At 35.4% G+C, this 24,933-nt stretch overlaps 1 protein-coding gene across 1 annotated transcript in view; it reads right to left on the minus strand.

Moving 5' to 3' along the window:
* TTN (titin) overlaps window positions 1-24,933 on the minus strand; it is a 273,017-nt gene that overhangs the window by 122,351 nt on the left and 125,733 nt on the right. Inside the window, exons 137-166 of the mRNA XM_011944051.1 lie at window positions 24,386-24,463; window positions 24,029-24,190; window positions 23,734-23,817; window positions 23,474-23,551; window positions 22,882-22,965; window positions 22,548-22,631; window positions 22,259-22,342; window positions 21,782-22,051; window positions 20,092-20,166; window positions 19,231-19,305; window positions 18,518-18,613; window positions 17,828-17,905; window positions 16,902-16,970; window positions 16,659-16,748; window positions 16,222-16,518; window positions 15,337-15,417; window positions 14,452-14,529; window positions 7,879-7,962; window positions 7,689-7,772; window positions 7,522-7,605; window positions 5,624-5,707; window positions 5,040-5,123; window positions 4,873-4,956; window positions 4,653-4,736; window positions 4,435-4,518; window positions 4,222-4,305; window positions 4,012-4,089; window positions 3,523-3,606; window positions 2,954-3,043; window positions 2,608-2,685 (exon numbers count right to left, since the gene is read on the minus strand). Coding sequence (XP_011799441.1) covers window positions 2,608-2,685; window positions 2,954-3,043; window positions 3,523-3,606; window positions 4,012-4,089; window positions 4,222-4,305; window positions 4,435-4,518; window positions 4,653-4,736; window positions 4,873-4,956; window positions 5,040-5,123; window positions 5,624-5,707; window positions 7,522-7,605; window positions 7,689-7,772; window positions 7,879-7,962; window positions 14,452-14,529; window positions 15,337-15,417; window positions 16,222-16,518; window positions 16,659-16,748; window positions 16,902-16,970; window positions 17,828-17,905; window positions 18,518-18,613; window positions 19,231-19,305; window positions 20,092-20,166; window positions 21,782-22,051; window positions 22,259-22,342; window positions 22,548-22,631; window positions 22,882-22,965; window positions 23,474-23,551; window positions 23,734-23,817; window positions 24,029-24,190; window positions 24,386-24,463 — 2,949 coding nt within the window. The remainder of the gene's footprint in view (window positions 1-2,607; window positions 2,686-2,953; window positions 3,044-3,522; window positions 3,607-4,011; window positions 4,090-4,221; window positions 4,306-4,434; window positions 4,519-4,652; window positions 4,737-4,872; window positions 4,957-5,039; window positions 5,124-5,623; window positions 5,708-7,521; window positions 7,606-7,688; window positions 7,773-7,878; window positions 7,963-14,451; window positions 14,530-15,336; window positions 15,418-16,221; window positions 16,519-16,658; window positions 16,749-16,901; window positions 16,971-17,827; window positions 17,906-18,517; window positions 18,614-19,230; window positions 19,306-20,091; window positions 20,167-21,781; window positions 22,052-22,258; window positions 22,343-22,547; window positions 22,632-22,881; window positions 22,966-23,473; window positions 23,552-23,733; window positions 23,818-24,028; window positions 24,191-24,385; window positions 24,464-24,933) is intronic.

Raw genomic sequence — 24,933 nt, forward strand, 5'->3', positions numbered from 1 at the left:
TTAAGTAACACTCTATAACAGATTATTCAGATGACCCCCAAATATCAATAACTTCAATACACGAGACAGACAGACAAATACATAAGATTCATCTACAATCAAAGCAAGAGGATGAAGACAATTGTCATCTTTACAAGATTCATGGAGAAGCCATGTACCTTCAGCAGGTGGAGCTTCTGGCTCTGCAGGGATAGGCACAGACACTTCCTTTTCTGGGATGATTTTCTCGGGCACTTTGGGCACTTTAAAGATATGATTTTGTTTACTATTAAGAATTTAGAAGACATGCAAAATTGTCTAAAGAGCAGGCAAAGAATGCAGGGGCAAGAGCTTCATCTTAGAAGATTTCATGGGAAAAATGGCTTCTGAGACATGGCACCATTTTGGACATCCTAATTTTATATATGAATCTTCTCAGCCTTCTTCATTTGCTTCTAGTCCTCTGTGTACCCTCCAATGAAGGTATTTTCCCACTGGTCTAACTTTGACACTTAAAAAAATTTGCTGTACATTTTCTGAGTAATTGTTCCTGCATACTCAATTCTTATTTCCATGTGAATGACTTTCAGGTACATCTCTAGGCCTGATCTCTTTCTTAAGCTCCTGAGGCACACTCCCAACTTTTATGCTTTAAAGGTGAAAAATACATCTACCATCTTCCTCTAACATGTGTTCAGAGACCCAGTGAACCATTCTTTTGGCCATCTAGCTTTAAACCTTACAATGATCTTGGGCTCCTCAATTTCCCTAATGGTTTTGACAATGGTCAGAGGCCACTCAGTCTCCATTTCTCTCAAACCCAGTGCCCCTTTCCATTTCTACCACCACGGATCTTGTCCAACTCCTAAAGACCTTAAATAATTGCAATGGGTCTTTACTATTTAGCAGCTGAAATTGCTGTCAGTTACCTTTCTAAAGCCCAAATCCTATTAATATGTAAGCCTGCTGCAAAACCTTTGAAGCCTCATACTGCCTATAGAAAAAAGTACAAGCCTTTTTCTGGCATTTGAAGTACTCCAAAATATGACCCCATCTTTATATCTGATATTATCTTTCAAAACATTCCACAGCCAATCCATACTCAAATTGTATAAGTTTACTTGAAAGTCCTTGAACATTCTAGATCCTTCTATCTCTGTGCCTTTCAGTATGCTTTTCCCTTTCCATACGATATCATGTCCTCAATTTCTTTCTTTTTTTTTTTTTTGAGACAGAAGCTCACTGTGTTGCCCAAGCTGGAGTGCAGTGGCATGATCTTGGCTCACTGCAACCTCTGCCTCCTGGGTTCAAGCGATTTTCCTGCCTCAGCCTCCCAAGTAGCTGGGATTACAGGCACATATCACCACGCCCAGCTAATTTTTGTATTTTTAGTGGAGACGGGGTTTCACCATGTTGGCCAGGCTGGTCTTGAACTCCTGACCTCAAGTAATCCACCCACCTCGGCCTCCCCAAGTGTTGGGATTACAGGCATGAGTCACCACATCCGGCCTAATTTCCTCAATTTCTACATGTAAAAGTACATCAAAATTTAAATTCAATTATTCCACACAACTTCCCATGATGCCTCTGTCTGAAAGTAATCTTTTCTTGCCCTGTGTTTCTGCAGCCCTTTGTATTCACTTGCTATATGTAATCACTTCCTGTGTGTATTAGAGTCCTGTTATCATTCTGTCCTCTCACCGGATTTAACTTATTTGAAGACAGGATCAGGCCTTAGTTTTTCTAATATGATGTCTCGTTAATGGTCTACATTCAACAAAATATGTTGAATTGAGCTGTCTGACACATTGAATGAGAGAAGGTTCTTTTCTACTAGTTGTAACCATGTGATATATCACGGCACAACTGAATCCCATTCATTTTTTTACTCCTGCTTGTCTATTTCAGTTTTTTCCCCTTCATTATTTCCCTTTTTTCTGTGCAATGTGGTTTTAACATAAATTCACAATCAGTATGGTTTTCTCTAAGACCTATTATTAACATGCTTAAATAGCAGTTAGAGAAATCTATTTTTTCTTCATGGTAGGTACCTTTTTCTGGAAGAACTTCTGGTTTTTTGGTAACAGGCACAGGTTCTTTCCTTACTGGAACAAGTTTCTTGGGCACCTCAGGCACTTTGAAGATATTAGTTTTGTTTTAAAAAGAGTATTTAAAAACATTTTTAAATATTAAGAATAAAAACCCTGCATTTATTGGAGCAGCATTAAAATTAATGAAAGCAAAATAAGGAAATTTTTGTCCTTAGTTATGCAACGACAATGAGGACACCTTATTGGATTACACTTTAAGATATCAGAATATTTTCTTTTTTATGATGCCAATGATGATGTGAATACCTTTAGCTGCTGGTGTTTCTGGCTTCTTAACAGTTGGGACCTTCTTCACTGGAACAACTTTCTTTGGCATCTCAGGTTCTTTAAAGATATTAGTGGCATTTAATAATACAAAGTTGCAAGATGTAAGATATACATACAAGTTTTAGTTTATTGAATGCCATAACATATAGATAAGAGTTAACAAACATATGATATAACACAACGCACAATAAGAAAAGAGTGTAAAATTGTAGACACCACAAAAATGAAGTATTCATTTTAACATGAGTACCTTTAGGAGGTGGTGCTTCTGGTTTTTTGATGACAGGAACTTTCTTCTCTGGGATGATCTTCTTGGGCTCTTCAGGCACTTGAATAATAGGAATTTCTTTTAGAATTAGATGATTACAATGAAAAATGTAATGCTAATGAATGAATTAAAAGCCACACATATTTCTTGGTATATGTGGGACCAAATTCTGTGGGACCAAAGTTGTATGTGTAGAAATGACTTTTGTTCTTAATGTAGTCAGATTTCAGGCAACAAGGTACAAGACTGATATTTTGCCTTGAAGAAGATATATAGACACAAAAATGAAATGACTGTATTTTCCCATGCAGTGAATTCTGCTTTGTACCTGCTGGAGGTGGTGCTTTTGGTTCCTCCTCTTCTGCAACAGGAACTGGCTCTTCCTCTTCAGGAGCAATTTCCTCAGGTTCTTCATATACTTTAAAGATATTAGTTAATTTTATTTTAATATATGGAACAATATTCTAAGATGGACAAACACTAAACACGACAAATAGTAATCTTGATTTCTTCTTTTGTTTCAATTAATACCTTCTCTTATTTTTGTTAAGATAAAATCTATCTCATTTGCACTAACTTCTTCGTCTATTGATTCGAATGCTTGCAAAGCCCTTTTAGTGTTTAATGTCATTTATAATCATTAGTTCTCCTGTCTTACTTTCTGTGTACATTGGAGAAGCTTTGTTTAATACAGCTTACTATGACTTATGTAGATACTGTGGACCAATAACCCAAAATAGATTTGAGATTGGAGCTAATTTAGAATAATGAATTAAGACAAATAATTAAAGGTTAGAAAATGACCAAGAAATAATGAGTTAGGAAGGGAGAAGAACAAAGCTTAAATTAGAAATAGTCACAAGTGGCAAGGTCATTAATGATCGGTCTCACGTGTACCTTCTGGGGGAGGAGACTCCACTCTTTCCGGAACAGGAACAGCTGGTTTCTCTTCCAAGACAGGTTTCTTTGGCACTTCTGGCACTTTAAAGATATTAATTAGTTTTTCGTATGAGTAGTTGAGAAGTATATTAAATTTATACCACATCTACTTCACATTTTGCTCAAATAACCCAGGGACAGATCCAAGAACGAATTTCACAATAAGGTCAGTGATCTGTCTTTGGATCCTCATATAGTGGGGAGGAAAATATGGCCTATTAAGAATAAACAAACCAAGTTAGTAAACTTTTCCAATGCTTGTAATAAGTAAATATGTCACTTTTAAAAGTCAGTGATGTTATTAAAAAGCATTTACACCCTAAAAATCCAGAATGACAGTTTTGTAGTTGTAGATTTAAGAGGACTGGCAAATAAAGGGTTTGATAATAGGTGACTTTTTAGACAAGAGTGAGTGCTTTTCTGCAGAATCTCATTAGTGACATGTACCTTTTGCCGGTGGGACTTCTGGCTTTTTGGGAACAGCTACTTTCTTTTCTGGAACAACTTCTTTTGGAACTTCAGGCACTTCAAAGATATTAGTATTTTAACATTAGAAACAATCACCAGTAAACATCCATCACATTTACACAGAACAAAACCCTTTTAGAAGCTGGGGGCTCCATCTGCCTCCATCAAACAGTGGAAAGCTACATATACCTTTAGCAGGTGGGGCTTCTGGCTTTTTGGGAACCAATGGAGGCACCTTCTTTTCAGGAACAACCTCCTTGGGCACCTCAGGCACTATAAAAGATATTAGTAGTTGTTTAAGCTCATGGTTTCAATGAAATGTGAAAATCATGAAGCAGAACAGTGGAATATGGCACTTTAAAGACAGTTTTTTGATAGGAAGTTAGTGGCAGTGAGGAATACCTTTCACCGGTGGTGGTTCAGGTTTTTTGGCAACGATAGCAGGTGCTTTCTTTTCTGGGGCAGGTTTCTTAGGTGGCACGGTCACTAAAGAATTAGAAGGTGTGTTTTAGAAAGAATGAAGATTGAGAAATGAGACAAAAGCTCAGAGCGCCCAGAATTATCAGGGCAGGAAGGGGAAAGAGCAGCTGACACGTCCCAGCAGCTTTCTTGCCAGGTACCTTGTGGAGGCGCAGCCGGCTCTGGCTCTTCCACAACTTCAGCAGGAGGCTCTTCTGGGGCAACTTCCTCAGGCTCCTCGAAAGCTTTAAAGACATGAGCTCATTTTAATGCCAGAATTGACTAAAATACATGCAATAGTTTGCAAAAAAAAAAGTTTTTACAACACTAAGGAGAGAGTTTGTATTTTAAAAACAGTAATTTGAATAGTTTCATTATTACCTTCTGGGGGAGGACTTTCCGGTTTGGGAGGGATAGCTTCAGGCACCTTCCTTTCTGGGACAGCTGCCTTTGGCACCTCTGGGACTTTAAAGATATTAGTATTTTCATTATTAGACAAAGCAAAGACAAACAAACAATATCAAACACAGCAACATGAGGGTGTCTACCTTTTGTGGGTGGCACTTCAGGCTTTTTAGGAGGAGCCACTGGCACCTTCTTTTCAGGAACAACTTCTTTGGGAGCCTCAGGCACTTGAAAGATATTAGTGAAATTATATTTAGGCATTATGAAGACCACTAGAAAAATATTTTCCAGAGCAGAAGAGTTTGATCTTCAGAAGCCTAAAATCAGTGATAAATACCTTTAACAGGTGGGACTTCAGGCTTTTTAGGAGGAGTCACTGGCACTTTCTTTTCAGGAACAACTTCTTTGGGAGCTTCTGGAACTTAGAAGATATTAGTGAAATTACATTTAGAAGTTATGAAGACCATTAGGAAAAATATTTTCAAGAGTAGAAGAGATAGATCTTCTGAAGCTTAAAGTCAATGACAAATACCTTTAACAGGTGGGACTTCAGGCTTTTTAGGAGGAGCCAAGGGTACTTTCTTTTCAGGAAAAACCTCTTTGGGAGCCTCTGGCACTTAAAAGATATTAGTGAAATTACATTTAGGGGTTATGAAGACCACCAGAAAAAATATTTCGAAGAACAGAAGAGTTTAATCTTCTGAAGCCTAAAGCCAGTGACAAATACCTTTAACAGGTGGGACTTCAGGCTTTTTAGGAGGAGCCAAGGGCACTTTCTTTTCAGGAACAACCTCTTTGGGAGCCTCTGGCACTTAAAAGATATTAGTGAAATTACATTTAGGCATTATGAAGACCACTAGAACAAAATATCTTCAAGAACAGAAGAGTTCAATCTTCTGAAGCCTAAAGCCAGTGACAAATACCTTTAACAGGTGGGACTTCAGGTTTTTTAGGAGGAGTCACTGGCACTTTCTTTTCAGCAACAATTTCTTTGGGAGCCTCTGGCACTTAAAAGATATTAGTAAAATTACATTTAGGGGTTATGAAGACCACTGGGACGAAATATATTCAACTGCAAAAGAATTAGATCTTCTGAAGCCTAAGGTCAGTGACAAATACCTTTAACAGGTGGGACTTCAGGCTTTTTAGGAGGAACCAAGGGCACTTTCTTTTCAGGGACAACTTCTTTGGGAGCCTCTGGCACTTAAAAGATATTAGTAAAGTTACATGTAGAGCTATGGAGACTACTAAAAAAATATACAGCAGAGGAATTGGATCTTCTGAAACTTAAGGTCAAATGACAAGTACCTGTAACAGGTGGAACTTCTGGCCTTTTAGGAGGTACCAGTGTTTTCTTTTCTGGGGCAATTTCTTGTGGAACTTCAGGCACTTGAAAGATATTAGTAGTTTTTCACTTAGGTTAATGAGATAAATGGACTGAAATATTTCTAAGATCAGAAGAGATATTTCTTCTGCAGAAAAAGGACAGGGGTGAAAAATACCTGTGGCAGGTGGGGCTTCTGGTTTTTTGGGCGGAGCCTTGGGAACTTTCTTCTCTGGGACAACTTCTTGAGCTTCAGGCACTTGAAAGATATTAGTAGTTTTAGACTTAAGTTAATGAAGAGAAATGGGCTAAAATTGTTTACAGTAGGAGAGAAGATATCTCTTTTGCAGAATGAAGTCAGGGCTAAAGTGTACCTGGGACAGTTGTAACTTCTGGTTTTTTGGGTGGAGCCACGGGAATTTCTTTCTCTGCAGCTTCTTGAGGAACTTCTGGCACTTGAAAGATATTAGTAGTTTTATACTTAGGTTAATGAAGAGCAATGGACTAAAATTGTTTTCAGGAATGGAAGAGAGATTTCTTCTGCAGGATAAGGTTGAGCTGACATGTACCTGTAACTGGGGGGGCTTCTGGTTTTTTGATTGGTGCCTTGGGAATTTTCTTTTCTGGGACAACTTCTTGAGCAGCGTCAGGTACTTGAAAGATATTAGTATTTTTATAGTTTATGAATGGCGAAGGCATATTTTACAATGATTGTGAGGGGTACAGACAATAAGTTTTTCTTAACAGAGGAGTGGGAATAAATACCTTTTGCTCGTGGGGCTTCCGGTTTTTTGGGCACAGCCACAGATACTTTCTTTTCAAGTACAACTTCTTTAGGAGCTTCAGGAACTTTGAAGATATTAGTATCTTTTAGTTAGAAGCTATAAAGGGGGAATATTGACTCCACATTGACCCAAGCAAATACAAGTTGTTAGATCAGCAGGCTCTTCTGTACACTCTTTCCCCAGGCCCCCCGGACTGACAGTGTGTAATGATACCTACCTTTAGGAGGTGGAGCTTCTGGCTTTTTGGGAGGAGGCACTGGTACTTTCTTTTCTGGGACCACTTCCTTCGGTGGCAGCACTTCAGGCACTTCAAAGATATTTGTAATTTATGTTTAGAAAAGGTGAAAACAATGGATGCCTTTTGCATATAAGCACACACCAAGATATTTTGGATAGCAGTTGACATTTGTTTTATTTAGAATTATATCATCTTTAAGTAGTAGGATTTTTAACATATAATTTCCTAGTTAAAATAACAGTCATTTTTCTCCTATAGTTTGTATAGCTTTCGCATACCTTCTGGGGGAGGACTTTCCGGTTTGGGAGGAATAGCTTCAGGCACTTTCTTTTCTGGGACAGCTGCCTTTGGCACCTCTGGGACTTTAAAGATATTAGTATTTTCATTATTAGACAAAGCAAAGACAAACAAACAATATCAAACACAGCAACATGAGGGTGTCTACCTTTTGTGGGTGGCACTTCAGGCTTTTTAGGAGGAGCCATTGGCACTTTCTTTTCAGGAACAACTTCTTTGGGAGCCTCAGGCACTTGAAAGATATTAGTGAAATTATATTTAGGCATTATGAAGACCACTAGAAAAATATTTTCCAGAGCAGAATAGATCTTCTGAAGCCTAAAGTCAGTGACAAATACCTTTAACAGGTGGGACTTCAGGCTTTTTAGGAGGAGCCACGGGCACTTTCTTTTCAGGAACTACCTCTTTGGGAGCCTCAGGCACTTAAAAGATATTAGCAAAATTACATTTAGAAGTTACGAAGACCACTAGAAAAAATATCTTCAAGAGCAAAAGAATGAGATCTGAAGCCTAAGGTCAGTGGCAACTACCTTTAACAGGTGGGACTTCAGGCTCTTCAAGAGGAGCCAAGGGCACTTTCTCTTCGGGGATAACCTCTTTGGAAGCTTCTGGCACTTAAAAGATATTAGTGAAATTACATTTAGGTGTTATGAAGACCACTAGAACAAAATATTTTCAAGAGCAGAAGAATTAGGTCTTCTGAAGCCTAAAGTCAGTGACAAATACCTTTAACAGGTGGAACTTCAGGTTTTTTAGGAGGCACCCCCAACACTTTCTTTTCCGGGATAATCTCTTTGGGAGCTTCGTGCACTTGAAAGATATTAGTATTTTTACACTCAGAAAATACAGAGACGACTAGATAGATACACAGACATTTTCAAGAACAAAAGAGCTCTTCTTTTTCCCCTGAGCCTGAGATCAGTGGTAACAAGTTCCCATAATAGGTGATGTTTCAGGTTTTAGAGGAGGAATTTCTGGTACTTTGTTTTTGGTAGCCATTTCTTTGGGAGATTCAGGCAGTTTGAAGATATTAATACATTTACACTTGAGTCACAAGAGTCAACACAGACATGATTCACATGTACACATCAAAATAATCTTCAAGGCTGGAAAGGTGGTCCTTTCTATCGCCCCACCCACTATCCCACCATAAGGGGACAGTTAAGAATGTACCTTTGACAGGTACAACTTCAGCCCTTTGGGGAGGATGCACTTTCTTTTCTGTGACAACTTCTTTGAGAGCCTCCGGCACTTTGAAGATATGAATAATTTTACATTTAGAAGTTACAAGAATCAACACAATCAAGAAACACATTTATACAAGAAAAGACATTTTCCCACCCCTCTAAGCTTCCAGCAAGATATACCTTCATCAGGAAGGACTTCGGGCTTTCTGAGAGGAACCACAAGCGTTTTCTTTTCAGGGACAATTTCTTGGAGAGCTTCAGGCACTTAAAGAAATTAGTAGTTTTATGTTTAGTGTTATGCAGATCACTAGGAATAGCAAAAATATTCTCAAAACTAGAAGAGCTAGTTCTTGACCCTGAGAGCATGGTGACTTGTACCTTTAATTGATGGGGGTTCTCTTTTTTTGGAAGGAACTCTCTTTGCAGGAGTAATTTCTTGAGGAACTTCGGGCACTTGAAATATATTAGTAGTTCACATTTAAGAGTTAAAATTATTAATGGAAAACAGTAACCACAATAAGTTAGCAACTATAACCACATTTTCTTCTTTTCCCTCCATCCTCCCTTTGCTCAACCAATAGGCTAAGTCTTTTAAGGGGTTAGTGGATCCTTGAGAAGAGGTGCTCCCCCTCCTCCAGAACCTCACAGAGTTCTCGTGACACTCTACACTCTCATTATAAAGGATTTGTTGAATGAATACTTTCAGCAGGAGGGTTTTCTGTTTTGGCAGAAACAGCCACAACTATTTTCTTTTTAGAGGAGAGTTCTTGTGGAACCTCAGACATTTTAAAGATATTAGTATGTTTATATTTAGAATTTATGAAGAGTATTAGAAAAAAACAGTTTTAAGAGCAGAGGACAGATAATTTCTTCTTCTACATTTGTTCAGGGTAACGTACTTTTCATACGTGGAGTTTCTGGCTCTTCAGGTACATCCTCAAACATTTTCATTTCAGGAACAACTTCTTTCATAGCTTCAGGTGCTTTGAAGATATTAGTATTATGGTTAGAGGTTAAAAGGATCAGTGGAGACATTAATTAAATGAGCTGAACCAAAGTGATTTTTATGGCTACAAAGATGATTCCTTTAAAGAATCTGAGAAGGTATAAAATCTTGAGGAGAGGAACCAAATATTAATTGTCTTTGTTTATTATTCTCCAGTTCCCTAGCACCCTGTACATACTAAGCACTATTAAATGTTATTAAATAAATGACGGAAGGAATGACAGGATGAACGATACCTTTAGTGAGAGGTATTTCAATTTCAAGGGGAGCAGCCATGGGTGTTTCCTTTACAGGGACAACTTCTCGAGGTGATTCAGGCAGTTTAAAGATATGAATGCATTGTACTTTGGAGTTAGGAAGAGGAGTAAAGAGTTTCCATCATAACTGCACATACAGAACGTTCCAGATGGGAACCTTCTCCCACTCCCTGCCCCCAGAATCAGATTCTTTTGTAGCAGTGTATTTGGTTATGAGTGGCTGTTTTCTTGGTCACCTCAGACACTATCAATATTAGTAATTTTATTTCTTGGAATGGTAGATGCATAGAAAATCAGATCATGGAAAGTGGAAACATTGATTATAATTAATGCTATACCTCTGGCTATTATATTGAGAAAAACAAATTACAGCCACTTTGAAAAATCTAGGTTGGCTTTTTTTTTTGCATCTACACCTTCGACACCTTAAAAAGGTGAGTGTTTTTCAAGTTTAGGAGAGGGGAGAACAACCAAAAGATTCCAGACTGAGAAAAAATATCAAAATATTCAGATATTCTTTAAATTACAGAATACCATGGGTGTTATGATGCAATTATTGCTCCGGAGGTTTTAAAGCTTTTCCATGTTTTGACTTATCTAAAGATATTCAAAATGAAAAATATGTACGATGCTTGAAAAATAAAAGGCAATGAGAGGAGCAAATGAACATTGAGGGGAGAGTTCCAGCTGTAACTGGAATTATTTTTGCCTTGGTTGGAGGATATTCTGGGAGGTGTTCTAATCTTGTAGAGATATTACAGATCAACTTTACACTGAATTAAATATTTTCTTTTCTTTAAGACATGTTTTGATCATAATGTGTGTATATATGTTTTCTCTGGAGTCCTCTTGAAAATACACTGACTCAACCATCTTTCATGCGTATAAGTTAAAGGCATTTTTTCCCTCTATTGTATCTTGAGTGACTCACTGGGACATGTATACATTTGGTTGAGCTTCTACTTGGGGGATCCATCTATGAAATGATTTCCTCTGTAGCCACTGTGGTTTAAAAGATATTAGTATTTTTACATGTGTTAAGTATAACTGCAAACATGAGAAAAAAAACTGACTTTCTTCCAACTTGTACCTGTTGGTGATGGTGCTTTTCTTCTTTTAACAATAGGAGTTTCTTCCTCTGGAATGACTTCCTTGAAGACTTCAAATTCTTTAAAGATATTAGTATTTGTTTTTTAATTGAGAAAAGGCAAAGGCATAAAGACATGACATACTAAGGAAGTTAGATTTGTTAATATCATTTCAGAGATCTTTATGCTAGAAATGTTATTTTTGCTCTAATATTTTATCTTCGCATATTATATGTGTGGGATTTGACTTTCTTGGGGGAAGTCATAGATCATTCTTTTTTGTGGGTGTATCAGATCCTTTAAAGACAGTATTTTAACATTAGAGGTTGTGAGAATGTATATTAAACATTAAACATTTTGCAGACTGAAGACAGTATATTTTCTTCTTTAAATTTTCCTAACTAGAGAATTATACCTTCAGTTGGAGGATGTTCTGGAATTTCAGGAACAGCCTCAGGTACCTCCACCTCTGGAAAAACGCCTTTGGTTGTATCAGGTTCTTTAAAGATATTAGTAGGTTTACATTTAAAAGTTGTAAAAACAGTAATTGATATAAAGCATGCAACGTTTGAGTCGTATAGCCAAAGATGTTCATCTGGGTTTGATGTATTTGAAATATACCTTTAGTTGCTGGTGTTTCTCTCTTTTTAGGAATAGTCACATATATTTTGTCCTCTGGAACAACTTTCTTGGGTGGCTCAGGCACTTAAAAGATATGAGTATAGTTATATTTATAAATGGTGAAGAAACATATGGAGCTTTTTAAAAGGAGCCAAAAAATAGTTTTTCTTCAGACTGGATCATTGTTATATACCTTTTGCTAGTTTGGGTTTTGTCTTTTGAGGTTGAGTCACAAGTACTTTTTCTTCTAGGTCTGCTTCTTCAGATGCTTCATAAACTTTAAAGATATTAGTATTCAAATAATTAGGATGTTTCAAGGTGGATAAAGAATTGTATTAAGAAAAATATAATATATAATACCACATTCATCACCAAAATTAATAGTAGTACATAGAGGCAAATTAGTGGCTAGAATCCACTGGCTGGGGATAGCCTCATTCCCAGTTTCATGATATAAGACTCTAAGCATTTCTCTATGATCATGATAATAAAATGGATGAATTGTTCAAGCAAGGACTATGTAATTCTTCACTTTGCCTTGAGAAAGTTATTGGTAAAATTGTCCTATTGGTCTTATTTTTAATGGATTTGTTCATAAAGAACAGGGAAGATACTGAATTGCACATTGAGAATTCTCCTATATTTGACCTACTAGAAATTCAATAAGTCTTTTCCCTTTCTAGAAGCTTCATTATTTATATTTTCAAATCACATCTAATATATGGTTTCACAATTTAATATGAATGTAAAAGCCATTTAGGGTTTGGAGGCAGAAAATTTTAAAAATTAATTATTTAGAAAATAAGGCAAATAAAGACAACAAAAATTTCTCCAGTTTTTAGAAGAAAAACTGGCTGAAAACAATAACTACAGTCAAGAATAGAAAGAATATTCAAAGGAGGAAGTGATTATATTCTTTTATCGCAACTTAGCATAACAGGAAGAACAACAAAAAAGTTGAGTTTCATCAGGAAATTTTTTAGATTAAAAAAAAATGGAAGAGGGCTGGGTGTAGTGGCTCATGCCTATAATCCCAGCACTTTGGGAGGCTGAGGAGGGTAGATCACCTGAGGTCAGGAGTTTGAGACCAGCCTGACCAACATGGTAAAACCCTATCTCTGCTAAAAATACACAGAATTAGCCGGGCTTGGTGGTGGGCGCCTATAATCTCAGCCACTCGGGAGGTGGAGGTAGGAGAATAGCTTGAACCCAGGAGGCAGAGGTTGCAGTGAACCAAGATTGTGCCACTGCACTCCAGCCTGGGTGCGACAGAGTGAGATTCCATCTCAAAAAAAAAAAAAAAAGGAAGAATATTTTGACTACTGTCATTTTTACTATTCAGGTTGTTGAACAGTATCTATTCACAATATTTTACTATTTGGATTATTTCATCATTCAAATTATTTAATCCTAATTTTGTATGAAAGCAAAAAAAAAAGTATTGAGAATTCTTTTGAGGTTTGAGTGGCCTTGAAAACCTAGGGTCCTTTGAGCAGCTTTGCCAAAATGTTTCCAATTATGGTTATCAAGAGTCAAAAAATAATAATGGTGAAACATTTTGATTTTATAAAATCCAATTAAAATATTATTATGGAGTTAAAGTAAGTTACTTCATGATCTGAGAAAATAAATTGCTTCAAAGCAAAAGACACTTGCATACAGAATAGGTTAGGAAAATTTAACAAGACAAATGACTTTTCTAAAATCACACACTATGGTAAGTATAGTATTTCTTTTTTAAATTGGTGAGGAAATATAGATTGTCTGAAGATAACAGACACAAAGATTATTTGAATCATATATTTTTGGCATGTTAGGCTTTTACAAGAGTTTAGTGTATTTACGTTTCAAAGCTATAAAGACAAACACAGTGAATTTAAGGACACGAATGAAACCAAAAAGAATCACTAATTTTTCTACACTCACTGTACATCTCTGTGTCTTCAGAAATAACAATAGGTGATTTTTCTTCTTGAACACTTTTCTTAGGCATTCCAGGAACTTTAAAGATATTAATTGTTATAAATAACAAATATAAGATACAAAATATAAGGATTTAATGTCACACACATTCACTTTAAACCATGAAAAACTAAACCAAGAGTTATTTCATGTCGTAATTAGCATCACTGTATACCTTTAGCTGGTGGAACTTCAGGCTTTTTAGGAACAGCTTCACGAACTTTTTCTTCTGGGACAATTTTCTTGGGTACTTCGGGTGCTTTAAAGATATTTATTTATCTTAGTTTTTCAGAACATTATAGTTGGGTGTAAACGTATCAAGCCTAGAAGGGGCATCTAACAGGGAGAATGTCAAAAAAAACCCAATTATAAGTCAGCTATAAGTCAAATATAGTCAGTGCATTTCTCTGAATTGCCTTGTCGATGAGTTCTTGATTCATTATATCAGAAACACTTTGCTTTTTGGAGATAGTATCATTTTCTATTGTCATTTAGAGCACACTTTTTTTTTTTTTCAGAGCTACTTCAGAAGAGCTTCCAAAATGAATTATTTTTGAAAGACAAGTTGAGGGATCAATATTATTTAGTTATTAAATAAGAGGATCAATACAAATAACTTTGGGCTTATGTCTTTATGCCTAAAGCATTGCCTCAAAAGACAGGATTATGTTATAGAACATAAATTGAAGTTTATGTCATCTTGTGGCATTGAGAGGAGAATGGTCTCTCTTACATAGTCAGTGAATAAAAGAAGATTTTACATTAGTGATGAATCAGAAAAGGCAGTTACCTTTAGTTGGTGGAACTTTGGGTTCTTCAGGAACATGTACTTTTTCTTCTACCACAATTTTCTTAGGCACCTCTGGTACTTTAAAGATAATAGTAATAATTTCTTTTATTTTTAAATATTCTTTTAAATATACAGTTTTTTAACAAGCAGAGCATAAGAGAGAGATAAACACAGAACAGAATGCAGCGACAATATAAAATACAGGCATCACTTTATCAAATACATTACAGTATTTCAAATGCATTGAATTAAAAAAATATATATTAACAAGAATCCAGGGGAATTTCACATGTTAGAATGGTAAGAACTTGAGAAGAAAAATTAACAGTACACCTTCAGCTGGTGCTATTACTGTTTGTTTTTGTGGAAGAGTTGGTACCTTCTCTTCAGTGATAACTTTCTCACATGCTTTAGGGACTTTAAAGATATAAGTTTATATTATTTATTGTATACTTTTAAATTTCTATTGTGAAATTTAAGAGATTTACAAAAATGAACAAAGTAGGAACATTAAACACATATTCACTATGTATTTATATTTGCCAGGTTAATATAATTAATAATAAATAGAAAAACATGTGTGTATCAGTAAGCATGTTAGTGAATATATAATCAAATAGCACCAAAGAAGGAAACCTGGGCTCACTATTTGGTTACTAGAGATATTTGCTTTGGTTGTTTTAGGTATAACAACAGTGACTGTCTTTTTTTGGGAGAACTTCCCTTGGACCCTCAGCTGCTTTAAAGATATTAGTTTGTTTTAGACATGTCAGAAACAAGAAATACAGAAGAAAGACATCAAGTGGAATGCAAACTTGTGCTTATAAAGCAACCAAGGTGCTATCGTATGTAAAGTTAAGTAGTAATTTTTCACCAAGAAGATACCTTTAGCTGGTGGCTCTTTCCGAGGAACAACTTTAGTGGGCGGTTTTTTTGGAGGGATGATTTTCTCAGATATCTCAGGCCCTTCAAAGATATTAGTATTTTGGTTTAGAATGAACTTTTGAAGTATTTTGGAGCACTACTACTAAAGTTAGTACAATGAGGGGTCACAAAATTCTTTATTTATATTTTTTGAATTTATAACGCATTTATTTTCAAAAGAGCTTTGATTTGCTAAATATCATGCATATTGTAATTTTCTATATATGCTAAACACATACACACACATATTCCTTCATATTGCATATATATTATTAATTTGTGCAAGATCTAGAATGGTATTGCAGATAACTTATTCGTGCTATGGTTTGTCTTCACAGTATGCTAGAATACAGGTGCCATTAACAATACTTCACTTCCTTAATGTTGTTTCTCTAATAAAAGTATCATAAACTGGCAAAAGCTTTTGATAAGTAATTCTCAGTTTGTGAACATTTTGACTGAAATGTTAACAAAGCAGTGGTTATTTTGCCTGAACATGTAAATTCCTCAGTGAACTGAGGAGTTTCTTTTTCCCTTAACCAATGACACTGGTCAGTTATTTTGGTACCTGTAACAATTGTGTAACATCCTTAGTCAAATTTAAAAAATAATCTCCAAATTCATACAGTGACCTCCTTCGATAAGTGGATATCAAATATTACTATCATCTACTAAAATTATACTCCGTGTGGTTAAAAGATATTAATCTTCATGTCAACTAGTTTAAACTCAAGTTTAAAGTATTTTATGGGGTTTCTAATCTTCCAAACTGAACACAAAATTTACTTTCAAAGGAAAGTTAGAGCAAGATACAAGAATTTGTATTATTTGAAGAATTCCCTATACCTTTAGGTGGAGCTTTTGGTTTTTCATATACTTCCACTTCTTCAGCCTCAAAAACTTCTATTACCCTATGTACTTCTTCAACTCTGTGTTCTTCTTCAACCCTATGTGCTTCTACTTTGACGAATTCTTCTACTTCATGAAACTCATCTTCTTCAAAATATTCTTCAACTTCATGGAACTCTTCTTCTTCTGGAATTTCTTCCACTTCTGCTTCTACTACTTCTAATTCTAGTCTTTCTTTTACTACTTCCTCTTGGTGGAAGGCAACTGATACTTTTTCTTCAAGGACAGTTCTCCCTGAAAGAGCATCTATTTTAAAAGACTTATTTTTTTAAACACTGAAGAAACAAAGATGTACATTCAAATATATATTTTTAAAACTGAATAAAGGCTTGCATGCAACAATACATGAAAATCCAAGATCTCTCCAAAAATACCTTTAGCTGGGGGAACAGCTTCTTTTTTATGCACAAGGACTTTCTTTTCTGGGACTTTCTTTTCTGGGACTTTCTTTGGTACTTCAGGCACTTTAAAGATACAGTTTTAATGTTTAGGACTGTCAAGAGCAAGCTTTCACAGACAAAAGTCATCAAAAGCAATCAAGACACAGAGACATGAAACATAAAAGTCTTAACGCAAAAAGACAGAAGAGGAAGTCAGTTTTAAAAGAGAAGATATACCTTTGGCTGGGGGTGCCTCTTTTTTCTGAACAGGAACAGGTACTTTTTCCTCAGGAATTTTCTTTGGCACTTTAAAGATATTAGGTGTTTTAGTTAGCTGAGAATGCTTAATAACACACATGAAATAAAAACACCAGAGACAACACCAACATGACAATAACTAAGGTTTTTCAGAAGTCCCTCTGTACTGTGGAACATCCATTTTAGAGGCAATAAAGCTACTTTCTCAAATCACTCATTTGTCCTAACATTCCTATAGAGGAAGAAATGTCCACCAAGTACCTGTGCCAGACTTTTTTGAAGTGATTACCATTGTAGAGTATTTAAGCCCTGACATTGGCCTCACTTTCTGCTGTGTACTCTTATATTAGCTGAGGAGTCTGCCGTGGCAGGGACAGCATAATCTAACTGCTTAAGAGCACTGTCTGAAGCATTAAGTGAATTAGGAAGCAGGGAAAAGTAGACATTTTGTAATAACCTTGAATGCTTGGGTTAAACATTACAAAAGGGACGTGAGGCTCTTTAAAATAGTTATTATCCAAGCATTAGATTTTTTCCATAAAATAATAAATATAGTAAAATAATTATTATAACACATAAGAAAACTCCACTTATGGAATAAAATCCAGAATGTGGGGAAGGGGGATCCATTGCTATGTGTATGAGTATTGAGAGACATACTAATACATTAAAATTCTCAGCTAGTTAAGAAGCTTCTAGGATAATTCATACATAAACACACGCACACAATTATTCGTTAACATCCTAGAAAAGATTAAAGAACTGGAATGAGTTATGTTTTTACTGGTCCTTAATCAGTTCACTATCTAAATAATTATAAGAAAGCAATCAAAAAAGACAATGTTGCTTTTTAGAAAGAAAATTAATGGGAATTTAAAGATATTAATAATGAGGATTTGATATACCTTTAGATGGTGGTGCCTCCACTTTTTTAGGAACAGGAGTAGGTGCTTCAGGTACTGCTTTCTTAATCACTTCAGGCACTTAAAAGAAATTTTATGAACATTTTGAAAAGTGGCATGTGATGAGCAGAACACCACCCATATACCAATAAATAAATAAATATCACAAAACCTTGACTTATTTTTAAAAGATATTAGCAACCTAAATGGTAATAATAAATGTGGAGTAGGAACCCTAGAGGTGTAAAGGATATTACTTAGAAATCCTGTAAGCAAATATAATACCAGTTACGCAAAAGATTATCACACTCTTCAGGAATAATAAGTTAAAGATTTTTCTAAAAAATGAACACTTTCACCACAGAACTAGATTCCCCCCCTATATTAATATTAAAAACAAAATTAAGGATTGAAATCTAGGAGAAACTATTACAGTAGGACCTGGTCAGAAAAAAAATTAAATCGCCAACAACAAAATAGTAATCTCTCATTCTTAGTTGTATTGCAGATGTTGTAGAAAAATTTAGGGTAAAAAAAGGACACATAGATTCAGGTGTCATGAATAATTAATCTTCACTTTATCATGGATATGATAAAGAAAAGCATACTGGTGAATATTAGATTTAGATAACTTCTGAGAAAGATTTGGAACACCAAATGTTTTAAATGTTCAACTCTTAAAAGCGGCTATACCTCTAGGTGGTGCCACCTCTTCAACTTCCTCTATGCTAGGTGGTTCTTCTGGGATTTCCTCTTCTGGAATAGGCTCTTCTTCAGGCTCCTCAGTCACTTTAAAAAGATTATTATTTTGTAAATTATTTTCATAATTATTTTGAATATTAGACTACAGTGATAATATCGAAAACTGCTCAGCCTTCAAAACACTTGTGTAAACTCACTAGTCCTTAAAAAATCTCTACTGGGTCTTCAAAATATGTTAGGCCTATCCCAGCATTTGCGAACTGGAAAGGACTTCAGATAATTTAGTTAAAATTATTATTGTTATTTTTTTTAATGAAAGACTTGTTTGAAGTCAAACAGCCACTTGGGATAGAAGTCAGATTTTCTGCACCAGTTACTCAGGCTTAACCGGAATTTCTCTCGGATAAGCTTATTTTACAATTGCCTACTAAGTCATTTGATGAAAAATTTCCCACAGCAAATACAGTTTCCCTTCATGAATTCTAATTAAAATAAAACAAATAACAGACAAACAGGCTGAACATGCAAGAAGGAGATTCAAATAATATTAATTTGCCTGCTCAATTTCTATTAGGTTAATAATAATTTATTTTAGAATCTGAATATGTTGATTTCCTGGGGTTGTACATTTACCTACTTTAAATATTAGAAAATAATAAGACAAAGATGACTTTGCAATGTTATTTTCTTAGAAAGTTATCTACCTTCAACTGGTAAAACTTCCTCTTCTTTAGGAAGAATGATTCGTTTTTCTTCCACCTTCTTAGGCACCTCAGGAACTTGAGAGACATTGATTATTTTAGACACTTAAAATGCAAGAACCAAAGAAGAATAAAGACCAAGTTTCCAGTTTCCAGCATAAGAGAGTAAATATCAAAAGGCACATACACAAGATGAAACATTGATATTTAACAGAATCAGTTAATGAGAAAAGAATAAAAAGTTTGTGGTTTAAGATTAAGGGTTTATTAAAGAGAAATTCTACTTTTTACTACTGGAGTCTCCATTTCTTTTTTCTTTTTCTTTTGGTAGGAAGAAATGGGTACTTCAGGGACTAGTTCCTTAGTTATTTCTGGCTCTTTAAAGATATATTTTTGTTTTTTAGAAACAACAAATACATAGAGAAACAATGTAAAACACACCAACACCAAGTGAAAAAATGGACACAACACAAACTTGGGTGCAACAGAGTCACAAATGACGAATGTGAATGACAGACCATACAACGCACACATTTATGCTGAACGTCCTGTGTGGATAGAACCACAGTTCAACATCGGTGCAGCAAACACATCTCTGTTACGGGATGATGTACCTTTGGCAGGAGGCACCGCTGCTTTCTTAAGACCAGGAGGAGGGACCTTCTTTTCTGGCTCAGGTTTCTTAGGTACCACAGGCACTTTAAAAATATTATTTAATTTTATAAGTTCAGTTTCAGAAACACAAAGACAAGTAGACACAGCAGTAATATAAGGTGTACTAACAAATACGGAAACAGGACATTTTGATTTTTACAGGTGAAGGAAGGAAATGGCATGGTCTAATTTACTTTGGAATAGCAATACCTTTGGCAGGGGGAGCCTCCTCTTTCTTGGGAATGACCACTTTCTTCTCTGTCACTTTCTTCTTAATCTCAGGCACTTTAAAGACATCATTTCATGACAAGAATTTATTTTTAAGGACAATAAAAGAGAGAAACCAAGAAGTCCCCACACCCAGAAAGACCAACATGCAACAGTCGCTCAAGACAGGTCTGTAATGCAAGTTGGGAGCCGAAATATTATAATGTAATTGGGAGTTGTAAAGCAAGGAACCAGCAGCATGTGTCATTATCAGAGGACAGATGCTATTAGGATAGTGCAAAAATAATTGCGGTTTTGACACTACTTTTAATGGTAAAAACCACAATTACTTTTGCACCAAACTAATATCATTTCATCCATTTAAATTTCATTAGTAATTTATTGTCTAGAAAGTATTTCTGAATCGTTGATATCCAATAAAAGATCAGCTTTACTATTTCATTTGATTATATAACTATATGGCCTGATGGGAGGGTTATGCTGATTTTAAGTAGCCATGCCAGCACCTTTTGTAGAAAATATTATTGAGCTTTAAAGCACAGATGTATTAATTCTGTCCTGTACTATGAGCTGATTGAATATGTTAAATCTGGATACTATTCATTCAACGATAGACTACTTTAATAACTTACTTTATTTTATCCTCACCATAACAGCTGAACCCATTAAGACTGATATTAGCATCCCCAATTTACAGGAAAATAACTTCAGGCTCAGGTTGGTTAAAGGATTTGCTGAGAGTAATACAACAAGGTGTGAAGTCAACACTAAAATCAAAACCTGTTGGGCTGCCCTTTATATATATGTATTAGAAGACATAACTATTATTCTGTGTTTTGATAAACACATTCTTTTTTTTTTTTAGCCTGGTGTTAAATAGGCATTTAATATAAATGGTTGAAGCATGAAATTTAAGAATATTTATTCATAATTTTTGTCGATATGTTTAAATATGTAGTATACTTATTCATGTATATTTAAATATATCTCCATGAAAACTATGATGTTTAATCAAATGATAGGAAATTAGAACTTTTCTATGAGTTTTGGGACAATGCTTCCTTTCATCTTTGTTCTTGAATACTGCTTTGCATCCAGTGAAAAAAGTAGGTATCAAGTTCCTGAACATCATTAGAAGTAAATATGTAAGTGTGTGATTGTCCATTTTATAAATATAATTTTTGCTAAAACCCAGTTTCATCATAATTTATGTGGCGAAGCTATGGGTGAAGAATATGTGTTCACTTTGGGGAGGTGTACCTTTGGGTGGTGGTGGAGGTTCCACTTTTTTAGGAGCGGGAACAGGGACTTTCTTCTCTGGTACAGGTTTCTTTGGCACTTCAGGCACTTAAAAACATTTCATTTGAAGGCATTAAAAACCACATATACATGGTTGTATATATATATATATAAGAAAGAGACACATAAGAATAAGACCACAAACAAGTAAACATAATACGTGATTTGAAAAGACATTTAGATAATTTACAATAGACAGATACACAAGGCAGACACACAATAATAACAGCACAAATGTCTGGAATGTTTTCTAAGATTTAGGTGGTCATTTACAGAGGGTAAAGCATTATAGATAAAACTGGAGATGAACAAAAGGATGGAAAAGCAGAATTCAACACAAAAGAGGCCTTGATTCCAAGAAGAGCTGCCATACCTGCTGCAGGTACTGGCACCTTAGGTTTAACTTCTGGAAGGACTTCTTCTTCAGGTACAAATTCTTCTTCCTCAGGTACATATTCTTCTTCGGGAGGAACCTCCTCTTCCTCAGGTGGAATTTCCTCTTCTTCAGGTAGAACTTCCTCTTCCTCAGGTAGAACTTCCTCTTCCTCAGGTAGAACTTCCTCTTCAGGAACAATTTCTTCTTCAAATGGAACTTCCTCTTCCTGAGGTAGAGCTACAGGAACTGGTTCACGTTTCTTTGGCACTTTAAAGATATATATTCAAGGGTACAAACATCACTTTTATGTAAAATATTCAAAACAATGAAGAAGCTTATGAAAGACAAATATTCTGTGATTACAAAGCATCAATTGTCATCAACATAAAAACTAAGCATTAATTATAATTAGTAAGGCTGTATAACACCAGTCAGTTTTCTCTTTTACTGTGGCTCTGTTACAGATTAATGTACCTTTGGGTGGTGGTGCTTCCACTTTTTTCGGAACAGGTGTTGGTTTCTTTTCTTCTGGGATGAGCTTCTTGGGCACCTCTGGCACTTTAAAGATATTATTTGTATTTAGGAATATGTTCTCTTACAATGTCTTAGAGCAATAGATATGAAAAAGAATTGCAAAATACCTGACATATTTCTAACAAGATAGACACTTTAAAAATGTACAATGTAACGGGGAAATTTGTATATGAGTATACATAGATGTGAGTTTTTTCCCCCAAGTACTTTAAATGATGAAATGATGTACCTTTTGCAGGTGGAGCCTCCACTTTCTTAGGAACAGGAACTGGCACCTTCTTCTCAGGCACAGGTTTCTTGGGTACCTCTGGCACTTTAAAGAAATGATTTAGAGAAATACTTCATACAACATAAAAATATTGATTCCAAGCATAGTTTCAAAAGATTAAGGTAAGATAATAAAAGTATGACAAAGATATTCCAAGAGGCATTTTCTTTTTAAAACAAAATATTTAATTTTCTCTAAAGAGTTGCATCCCAAAGAGTTCAGAGTTAAACCAATTAATTTTTTACTCATATGCAAATGTAAAATAAAAAAATTGCAACATTACAAGTTCATGTACCTTTGGCAGGTGGAGCTTCCACCTTTTTAGGAGCTGGTACTGGTACTTTCTCCTCTGGTACAGGTTTCTTGGGCACTTCAGGAACTTCAAAGATATCAGATAGAGTTAGTGTCACATTTTTCATCCATAGCTAAGATTTTAAGACTGGCAATGTAAGGCCTTAATTGAAGCAGCATAGATATTCTATCAATTTCACTTTAAGATGGAAAATTCTAATAGCCACAAAACAAAGACCAGAAAATACACAAAAATTAAAATAAAAAACACTGAAAAAAAAGTGGACCGGTGATAAAGACAAGACACAATGTCTGGTAAATGATGGTTTTGTCCATTTTGATATGCAAAAAGAATGTATTTTACTTGAAGAACTTTCCACTAAAGAGGAGGAGCCAACCATTGAGCATAAGGACAATTTGATGGTAAAATTGAAAGATGAATACCGGGTAAACTGCTCCTGTGGCCAGTTGAGAGGTTCTTGTCATGGCATTAGTGTTGTTAATATTGTCATGGGGAAAGATCTGCTATGGCTCACCAAGTTATGCTACACGCGTGAATTATCATGCTATTCCATTGATGGATGATAAGGATGTACCTTTTGCTGGCGGAGCCTTCTCCTTTTTAGGAATAAGCACAGGAAGTTTCTCCTCTGGCTTCTTAGGAACCTCAGGCACTTTAAAGATATTGTTTATTGTTAAGTTCTAACTACTAGTAACAACACATCCATATAAAGCACAGCTAATGTTTTTTAACAACAGATAGTGACACACACACAAGGTTTTGAACTCACAAGAAAGTTAACTATTTCTAGGTAGATGAAGTCTCTTAGATACCCGTCAATGAATGGTGGTGTACCTTTTGCCGGTGGAGCTTCCTTCTTTTTGGGAACAGGAACAGGTTTCTTCTCTTCTGGAACAGGTTTCTTGGGTAACTCAGGCACTTTAAAGATATTATTAAGAATATTGGAAATTTTGCAAGAAAGAAATAAAATGTGAAAAGCACCTGTAGAAACCATATGTCAGCATCTAAAAATATCTGGTTTAAAGTAAGCAATCATCAGTGCTGCTAATAACCCCCAGAATCTGAACAAATCAGACCCCCAAACTCCAAAGATGCTGTTGCACATCCCTTTGCAGGAGGCATCATCTACCTTTGACTGGTATCACTGGCACCACTTCTTCCTCAGTCACGAACTCCTCTTCTTCATGAATGTACTCTTCTTCTTCTTCTACAAAATATTCTTCTACATGGGTTACTACTTCCTCTTCAAAGGCAACTTCTTCTGGTTCAAGTTCTTTAGGCATTTCTGGCACTTTAAAGATATTATCTTTAAGTTGGACCTTTGCCAATGACTCAGCAAAATTAAGACACCTTAGAAACATAGGCCCATTTATAACAGAAGAAAGGACAAGATTTACTTTTCCCACAAAAGTTTTCACACACAGAACTGAAGAGTAATTCAACAGCAAAAGACGAACAACACATTAAAATGAGTGCCATTAGGTACCTCTAACAGGTGGTGCTACTTCTTTTCTAGGGACAGGTACTTTTTCTTCTGCGACAACCCTCTTGGGCTTCATGGGCACTTGAAATATTAAGTATAAGGAAATTTTATTGTTGGAAAAAGGTCACCCAGCCAATACCTGCTTTGCTGTACTTTAAGCAGATAGAATAATGTGTCTCCCTCTAATGAGATAGATATGTGATTGTTCATCTTTAAGAAACTATATACTCTCCGTGGAAAGGATTCTGAGCTTCATAGAAATACAGATACACAGAAGTACCCAAGTAAACATGAAATAGCAGAGCCCAAATGTGAAATCAGGTTTAGTGTTCAAATATCTCTGCTTGAAAGAAATATCCTTTCCTGAAAAGTGAAATTTACTTCTCAATTAGTATACTTCACACTTAGTATGAATCAGGGGGAAAATGACTGGAAACTGGTTAGCTTTAAAAAACATCTTCAAAATGAATTTAGAATGAATAAACAGTTACCAAAGTTTGGTGAATATTATGGTATCATTACATTGTTTAGGTAAATCAGGAATATGCCAA

This window comes from Colobus angolensis, unplaced genomic scaffold (genome assembly GCF_000951035.1).
Source record: "Colobus angolensis palliatus isolate OR3802 unplaced genomic scaffold, Cang.pa_1.0 Scaffold224, whole genome shotgun sequence".
Lineage (NCBI taxonomy): Eukaryota > Metazoa > Chordata > Mammalia > Primates > Cercopithecidae > Colobus > Colobus angolensis.